The sequence below is a fragment of the Erpetoichthys calabaricus genome, chromosome 15, assembly GCF_900747795.2.
Source record: "Erpetoichthys calabaricus chromosome 15, fErpCal1.3, whole genome shotgun sequence".
In the NCBI taxonomy this organism is placed as follows: Eukaryota; Metazoa; Chordata; class Cladistia; order Polypteriformes; family Polypteridae; genus Erpetoichthys; species Erpetoichthys calabaricus.
Window position 1 is genome coordinate 92,733,327 of NC_041408.2, and position 9,626 is coordinate 92,742,952.

The 9,626-nt window shown below is 43.2% G+C and overlaps 1 protein-coding gene across 1 annotated transcript in view; it reads right to left on the reverse strand.

Moving 5' to 3' along the window:
• Positions 1 to 9,022, reverse strand: part of tmem178a (transmembrane protein 178a) — a 53,295-nt gene extending 44,273 nt beyond the window's left edge. Inside the window, exons 1-2 of the mRNA XM_028820407.2 lie at positions 8,182 to 9,022; positions 1,628 to 1,741 (exon numbers count right to left, since the gene is read on the reverse strand). Coding sequence (XP_028676240.2) covers positions 1,628 to 1,741; positions 8,182 to 8,593 — 526 coding nt within the window. The 5' untranslated portion in view covers positions 8,594 to 9,022. The remainder of the gene's footprint in view (positions 1 to 1,627; positions 1,742 to 8,181) is intronic.
• Between the last annotated feature and the right edge of the window lie 604 nt (positions 9,023 to 9,626).

Here is a 9,626-nt window from a genome sequence, read left to right on the forward strand (position 1 = left end):
ACAAGAGTTTAAAATACCAATGCCCATTAAAACCAAAATGGATACTGTAGCTGCGTTTTTCCAAAGTTACCAAAGTTCAGCAGCTCTAAATCAAAAAATGGGATTCAACTAAAGCCTGACGCACAGAAATGATTCCACCGACAAAATATCTTCGTTTTTAAAAGTTTTGTTAAAATTCAAAGTAAAACAGTTCACACAGGAAAAAAAAGAAAATTAAAATAGTAAAAAAAAAAAAAAAGGAAAATTCTTATTAAGTTCTGTTCAAAGCTTAAATCTTGTTACATCTCAAATCGTTACTATTTGCTTAACATTTCTGAACCATTTCAAAACGATGGTCAGAAAACTTTATGCTTCTCCCATCTCGGAGTAGAAAATGGGTCTTTTAACTCCTTATATACTGGGACCAGTTCTAAACACAACTGAACTTTATATTACTAATAGGCAGTTAATTTATGCGGCGCGGCGGATGCACCGACGCGCATGCGCACTGCGGCGCAGCACCCCAGAGTCAAACGCAGTGGCTTTGCTTTAGTTCAAATACGGTTACTGTATTGAATTAATTGGAAACTTTACCATGCCTACGACCTGTGAACTAACCCTGAGGTAAAACGTGCACGCCAGGTTCTACAGCCGCCCGAACGTGACCGCCCACACCACCGCATATACGACGACACAGCCATAAAAAAACAAAAACGAGACTGCATGAAGAAAGACAATAACAGAAGCGTGTTGAAATGAACTGTCCCAGGACGCACCCACCCTCCATGATATTTCATCACGCAGCAGCTTCCCACCGAGGCGCATACGTACTGCGCCGTGGTGCACGCCCCAGAGTCAAACGCAGCGGCTTCCCAGAGTCAGTAGGTGGCGGTCACACAACACAACCTGTTCACTACACTTGCTCTAATCCACTGTGCCAGTAATACAGATCACATAACGGTCACAGACTCTAACCCAGCGGCTTCCCAGACTCAGTGGCTGGCACACGAACACCATAACCTGTACACTAAACTTGCTGTGCTCCACTCTGCCGGCCGTCGGTGTCAGCAAAGGCAACGGAATCACGTCTCCACAAAATGAAACCGCCTTAGTACAGATATGCTGATTTAATTAAATGACATTTCCCCAGACGCACCCACCCTCCATGATATGTCATCCATCCAAATACCGGACGGAACAGAAACTGATTGCCATTCTTGGATTTACGATTCTCTAGAGAATTGCGGGCTTGCTTGTTATCACACTGTTCCTCAGTTATAGTAAGAAGGTTCTATCTCTTACTAACTTATAGGGGGAAAAGATCATACCATTGTCTAGGACTATGGAAGAAATTATATTCTATTCAAATTAAGCAAACATTAATATGAGTTTAACTCAAAACTTTCTAAGATTGGCTCTTACAGATACAATAAAAATTATAACAACCTGAACCAAATACTATAGATGGAAAAGACGCAAAGAATTTCTAGCTTTCAAAAACTTCCAAAGGAAAAAGTCTCAGAAGGACAGAAATTTAAAAATAAATGAGCAAAAAATGAAATAAAAATCACACTTCATCACAGCAATAAATTAGTTTTTATTGATCTTTGGTTCTTCTCTGTCAACTGATGTTCAACCGTGTACTTACGGAGAAGATGCCACTCGTCCTGCTGAATCGTTTTTGTGAGATTAAATGGAATATTCCTTAGTCGCAGGGGCTGTGAGAAGTGGTACTTCACCGACGTGCACCTCTGGGCGATACCTGAAGGAAGGAAAGAAGAAACACATTTGCTTAGATTGGAGTAAGCTCCATATGCGCAAAGTATACAATTATTCAACTTAAAATTTTTTATCAAGTAGATCGGTCTCAGCAGACCCCCGTGACCCTGTAGTTTGGATATAGCGGGTTGGATAATGGATGGATGGATGGATGGACATCTGCCTCGTTTAAGATTGTCCAAAATGTTTCCAGGGCAAGAGCCAACCTGCGAATGTTGCAATCGAGCTCCAGACCCACTCGGCCACATGTTCTGGGCCTGCGCCAATTTAACATTGGACAAAAATCTTTGCATGTCCTTCAGACAGCCTTGGTGTCACAATCTCTCCTAATCCATTCACAGCTGTGTGTGGTGGGCACACAGAGGGGCTTCAAGGGCAGAAGGACAAACAAACGCAATGGCCTTTACTTCACGATTGGCACTTAGACTTATCTTGCTCAATTGGAAGAATCCTAGCCCATTGCTCTTAAGTCCGTGGGTAACTGGAGTTCAATATACTACTTGAAATTGTAAGCAAAAATCAAATTCTCACTTAGTGGATCTCTTCAAAACTTTTTAAAAACCTGGTAGGATCTGATCAACATTTTAGAAAAACCTTTTACACTGGGGAAAAGGATTCTCTTCTACTCTTAAAGTTTTACTTGGGCTGTTGGCCTTCCTCGCTTTCTCTTGGCTGGAGGTTGAATTGAATTTAGTTTGTTAAATTTGACTTCAATGAAAGAAAGAGAAAGAAAGAAAGAAGTCAGTGTAACAGTCGTGAGTTCTACACGGGTCATATTTAAGTGTGCGACTATGTGTGGTTGATGTTGAACTTTATTTCCATTACGGTGGTCTCTGTTACTGCTTCAGGGTAAAAGCTGTTCATCAGCCTGGTACTGTGGGCATGCAGGACCCTGAAGCACCTGGCAGAGGAGTGAAAATGCAATGGCCGGGGTGGGTTGGGTCTTTACAAATGTTCTTTGCTTTTCTGCTGCAGCGGGTACTGAAGATGACTGCCAGTGGTGGCAGCTGAGTGCCAGGAATTCTCCGAGCCATTTTGATGATAAACTGGAGGGCGGTATGGAGAAGGCTGATCAGGCACTTTGACCCTACATAGAAATGGAGGGAAAACGAAGAAGAAGAAGAATTCCATCCCTATCAAATCAATATCTTTTCACGAGTTCATTGTGCAGCATTTCTAAAACGGTCCACCTCTCCTGGGATGTGGGCGCCGATTTCTGCTTCTAAACAACTCCATAACGAGTTAGGACAGCTCACGAGTTCTCCCCAATCCTGGTAAAGTTAGGAGTTCCATAATGAGGACAGTTCATAAAATCCTTTTTTATTTTAGGTGTTTCAGTCTGAGATTTCTGAGCCAGTTAGGACTGTTTTGAACTTGATAAATATGAGCACTTCTGCATTTTATTCAGTAATTTAACTATACAGTTTCTTAATTACCATAATCAGTTTCATTTAATGATTGTATCGACCACGTCCATCGTTAACACACATCTGAGGTCAAAGGGTGCATTGGTGGAAAGTAGGAAACAATTCAGGGCAGAACTCCATTCATGCATAGGGGCAGTCTGGAGATGCCAAACAAAGTAACCTGCTTATCAAATGGGGAGAACATGCAAACTCCACATAGAGAATAGTCAGCCTGGCATCTGAACTCCGGTCCTAGGAGGTCCAAGGCCGCGCCACTAACAAGCGAGCCCAGACTGCAGCGACTCACCCAGTGGGGTAGCACGGAACTCTGGGCCCCATTTTTAAGCAGTCCCTGTAGGCCCCTTCTTCTCCAAAACAAACTTTTTATTCCAGGCTTTGAGGACCCCAGTGTGTGCCCTGGATATCATTACCCCCCACCCCCCTCTTCTGGCTCATCTCCCAAGATGATGAGATGAATGTCAAGCGGTCACAGAGCTAATTGATCACTCACATTATCCACATTTTGCTGTTCTTTTCCACCACAAATCAGAATTCTGGTGTATTGCATTTTCAGACCCTCCTCTATCCAACTTTGGACCCTCCAACTGTTGTGTGATGTTCTAGTAAAAAGATCATTCCGCTTCTTGTATTCTGTGAAACAGGCCGTGTTCCACCACATGCGCTAGCTTGAAATTTGACGCCCACGGAGCAAATGAGTAATCAGGCTGATGAGGATGTGTGCTTCATTTGAAGTCCATGTAAAATCGCAGAACAAAAAATGGCTTTAAATAACTGGCCCTGATCCATTTATCACCAAGTGTTAAACAGGACATTCATTAAAATGACCTCATTTTAAACACGCATTGCACTGAGCTCTACGTTCAGACCTTATGGGCGACATGGCGGCGCAGTGCTTAGTGCCGCTCGACCCTGAAGCTGCACCTTGGCTTTGCCTGTGTGCAGTTTGCATGTTCTCCTCGTGTCAGTGGGACACAATCTGCTGAAAGGCTCTGCTATGCTCGGCTGCTTAATGTAACAGCGCTTTTCATACACGGATCCTGGGTTGTTTTTTTTTTTTTTCAATCTCGCAGAATCGGTTTGAGTCGATTTGATAATTTAGCAGCAAATTAAAGTTTACAGCGAGTGCTTTTGACTGCTGAATTGTCTGCAGAGTAGATGTATGGGTTTTGCTTGAGTTGGGACTCCTGTGGCTCCTTCATTTGCTCAAAGTGGAGACTGGATACTAATGCAAGAAAAAGTTGCCCAGAATTACCGTGCTGAGTGGCTCCATTAATTCAAGAAACACGAAATTCATTATTTGGAGCGCACATCTCAAGTGTCTGCTGTAAATGTGGTATTTGGTGGCAGAAGGTTCAAGTCCGGTGTACCCAAATAAAATCCAACTGCAGAGCCAGAGCACTACACGTCACCGCAGGTCTACTCCAGTTAAAGACCAACCATTAACGTTAGGGGTTAGTATGGCTAGCGTGTAGGATAAATGATTAGGGTTAGGACTTACTTAATGTTAGGGCTAAGTGGTTTGGTGCGATTAGCATGGCAATCAATTTGATTTGTGACGACCTATAGGGTGGTCCAGATCTAATTATGCTATTTTAAATGCAATGCAGGAAAACAATGCAAGACAAAAGAATTGTTTGAAATATCTTGTAATCAACGAATGCAGGGCAGGTGCTGCCATCTATCGGCAACAAAAAGAATTTTTTGTGAATTCTCTATGTAATACACTTAAGCTATAGCGTAATGGTGCAGGGGTGGTGCTGCTGCTTTGCAGTAAGGAGACTGTGGAAGATTGTGGGTTCGCTTCCCAGTTCCTCCCTGTGTGGATAGCGCTTTGAGTACTGAGAAAAGCGCTATATAAATGTAATTAATATTTATTATTATTATTAATGAAAATTGCATAATTACATCTGAACCACCCTTCCGCCCTGAAGCTGTAGGCTTAGACCTGCGGTGACGATTCACCAATTAAAACACAGCACTCACTAGACCCCGCCCTCTCCACTTTGACAGGTGTTGGCGGAGGAAAATTACGGGCGTAATTAAATAACATTCCATGACACATGTAATTATTTACGCACACATCTCGTGCTCTTTTTTTATTTATTGTCACATTCCATAGTACTTTTATTTATTTATGCACGTATTTATTTAATTTTGTCCGAATTTTGTTCCTCCATTGGTCGTTGTATTTGTATATATAAAAGACGAGTGTTAAAGTCCAATATGTCCGAGGGAAAATTGTATTAGTTTCAGAAACGGCAACATGTTTTTTGGTGTTGTGAAAAAGCCCAAGAAGTTTGCAATGCATAGGTTAATAGATGGAAAAAGAAGTTAGGAGTAAATCAAATAATAGAAGAAATGATGCTGTATGGATTACAGGAAAAGAGGACAAGCGAAAAAAATGCCAAAAAAAGCAACGTAAACTAATTAATGTAATAAAAGAAAATATGTGGTGGGAGAGGAGTGAATGAAATGTGGTGGGAGGGAAGTGAACGTGTCAGGACATAATAAGCGAATAAGCATGGAGAGACGTTTAAGGAAATGTGAACAAGGAATTTCGGAATGTGCAATCGGAGGAAGAAAGACTGGCGAATAATAAGAGAGGAATGGATGCTAACAGAAGAGCAAGTGAATAAATGTACTGCTGAGAAAATACTTCCATAAGCAAGAGAAATAGAGGCCAGACCTCTTTAGACCAACTCATTTTGTTTTCAGGACATTTAAAATTTTAAAAAATAATAAGGACAATAGTGAATCTGCGATGGCAGGCAGTGGACCCTCGCTCAGAGAGTTTGTGTGTGTTAAAAAAAGCGAAAAAAAATGTAAACGAAAATGAACAAATGATAAAGTGTTTGGTCAAAGTAATGGAGTTTTATACAAAAAAAGTCATATTGGTGCTCTGGTCATGATTTAGTGCGCAGAATCAAGAGGACAGAGATGTGTGATAAAAGACCGACATTTTTGGTTTGGTTTCAGGTAAGTTGAGTTAAATTGGGAATTTTAAAAAGGTACGAGGAGATTTGATTCAACGTAATTACAACAGGGCGCCGTGAGCAGAAGCAGCTCCGTGTGTCTCACCGTTTTTCTTTTTTTCCTTCCTATATGTATACACTTATCACTTCTTTTCTAATTATTTATTTAAAGAGCTTCAATTAAGAGCCAGATTTCCCCTGAGGACAAATAAAGTTCTGCAGATATTGTGGACGGGAACAAACCGTTCAGTCCAACAAAGCTCGCCAGTCCTTTCCTCGCGTTTTGAGGGTCCCTAAAGTCCTGCTGTCCACCACACTACGTGGTCCCTTATTCCACGCATTTCCGGGGTCTCTGTATGAAAATGTGAAAGTAAAGCCTCTGAAGGGCAGCTTGTGTTCAGCTTTGGACGCCGAGGGTTCAAAGAGCCATTGAAAAGTTAGGATTTGCTGCCACATGCAAAAGCGAGGAGGAGTTGGTTTTTGTACAGGTTTGGATTTTGAAATAAAACAAGACTTTGTATTTAATTGCGAAGAAATGAAAGAAATGGTAATGTTTATTTTTGAAAACAAAAGATAAAGATTCGGTGAAAATAAATACAGAAAAAAAAGTAAGATGTACTCTAACAAACCAAAACAAGTTGTGTTTTTTGTGCTGGAAATGGTAAGAGAACAAAGACGACGTGTAGGAAGTTGCCTCTCATCGGGATGTTCCCAAAGAAACAAAGAATATATATATTTGTTATGTAAATTATACGGCTATGAGGTTTTCCTTTAAAAGAAGTTTGGAATAAGACTTGCATCTGTTCTCTTTTAATAACCGGGGTCAAAAAAAGACCGAAATAGTATACAGTCTAATTGACGGTAATTTCAGATTTTGGAATAAAATTGATTAAAAAAAAACCTATGTAAATCAAAAGTGTATTAAAAATTGAAATAAATTAAAATCAGAATGAAGTTATAATAACGATAATTTTAATCACTGCGTTCGTTTCACTGGTTCACACCACGCGCCGCTCACATCTCCTGACGGTTATTTGACAGTCATTTAACCCTTAAAATCACGGCCACATTTTTCACAGTGTACTCTATGGGTCACATCATTAAACCCACCCGTCCAAACCCGCTTATCCAATGCTGGGTTGCGGGGAGCTCTCGCCTATCCCAGACGGCATCTTGCGCAAGGCAGGCACACGACATGGGCAGGACACCAGTCCATCGTGGGGCGAACACGAACACACACACACGGGGCTGACAATATGGCATCGCCAATTCACCAGACCTGCATGTCTTTCAATTAATAGAAATTAATTGAAATTTAAAAATAAAAAAATACATATGCGCATGCGCCGGATCGAGCAGGCGCACTCAGCGTTCAGTTCATTAAAATGAGCTGACGGGCAGATAAAAAGTGAAGAGTTCATCAGTTTATTGTCACTTTCTTGAAAGTTTATAATCAGTAATGGAGTGTAATTAAAAAAACACACACACACACACACACACATACCGTTTTAAACCTGATGATGGGCATGGCATGGATTCTTAACTAAGGAATAAGGGGTCAATCCATCAGGCGGCCGCTGTCACTCAAGGTGTGGGGGTGGGGGGGGGGGCCGTTTTGGGAAGTCAGGGTGCGCTACAGATTCTAAGGGGGGGGGGCAACAACCCCTCCCCCAAATCCGTCCTTAAAGTCGGAGCTATGGACACCGAGGAGGTAACTAAAGAGTCCCCCGCTATAGGGCTCCATAAGGGCTTCGACTGCACTGCATGAAGGTGTCATTTAATGATCATCTATACGTTTTCAGGACAAACGAATTCTTTTCACGTTTATTTACAAACATTTAATTTTCGAAAATTGAGCAGCCAAACTTACAGAGCATGGGGAAGGCGCTATATACAGTAAATGTATTATGCATGTATTGGATCATTTCATTCTTTCGCTCAAGATCTTTCCGCTTACATGCACTTCTGCCAGAACATCCACAGAGCAGCTCGTTAACTGACCCTTCCTGCCACGGTGCCCTTACCCTTGGAGATGAGGCTGTCGATGTCCTGGTCAATGCCCAGGTAGTAGCATTTTCTCCACAGTCCGGAGTAGGTCGAGAACAGCGGGCGCGCGCACTCGGATTCCAGAACTCCTAACCCCAAAATGGATCTCCAGTTTTCCAGCAGGTCGTCCTCCCTGCTCCCGATGGAGATCGGGCTTAACAGGCTGAACCTGCGCAGCGGGTCCCCGCTCTCCCGGAGCGGCAGGTGATACACCGGCATCAGCCGACTCTTGTGCTCGTTCGAGTCAGCGCCGTGCAGCTCGCACTGCTCCTTGTGCTTCCTGGTGTCCGTCTCGTACCAGTGGTCCGTGAAAATCGCAGTCACCAGCAGGATCAGAGAGCAGACACTCATGGACAGACTAACGGCGGTGATCAGCGCCTGCTTCTCCATGTTTGTGGCATCCGCGCGGACTTCAGTCAAGGTGAACACATCGCGTCCTTTTTTGGATTGCGGTTCAACTGCCCCGAGGGGTGAGGAAGCGCCTGGATGAGGTGCATGTGAACTGCTTGCCTACTTTCGCTGATCCACATGCGGGGTTCTTCCGCAGCAATTTTTTGTCAAAGCGCGACCCCGTCTTCAGGGGACGAAGACACGACAAATTCCAGTTAATGGAAACAACACAAAAAATAAAATAACCTTACAAATGAAATGTGCGTGCAGGCAAAAAAAAACAAAAAAAACTCCAGTGACTGGACTGAGGCTCAGTCACGCAGAAATGACCTGCGGGGGCTTGACAAGGAGCTCCGCCCGCCGCGCTGACCTACCGATTATCACTGCGCTTTGGTCGTGGCATCTAGTACTGGAGTGGAGTGGACCCGCGAAAACGCAGACCAGCTGTTTGTACCGAAAAACACGTGGGCTACGGCAAATAAAATACACGTCAGCACGTCCAGTGCAGCCAATTAGAAGGAAGATAACACCCACACGTTTACAAAATCCACGAATCCACTCACTTTGTTTACTTACGTCACGTCCTCAAATAGGAAGCTTAACACCAATAACACCGGCTAATATCTTTGTCAAATGAATCAAAATAAGTGAATCTTACAGGATTTTCCATATTGGATCCAAATATATAACCAGATTTTAATTTTAGTTAGCTCACAATTAAAATGTACAATGAATGTGTACGGGCAGTTGGGAGACCTGGGGACCTGGGTTCGCTTCCCGGGTCCTCCCTGCGTGGAGTTTGCATGTTCTCCCCGTGTCAGCGTGGGTTTCCTACTGGTGCTCCGGTTTCCTCCCACAGTCCAAAGACATGCGGTTAGGTGGATTGGTGATTCTAAATTGGCCCTAGTGTGTGCTTGGTGTGTGGGTGTGTTTGTGTGTGTCCTGCGGTGGGTTGGCACCCTGCCCGGGATTGGTTCCTGCCTTGTGCCCTGTGTTGGCTGGGATTGGCTCCAGCAGACCCCCGTGACCCTTG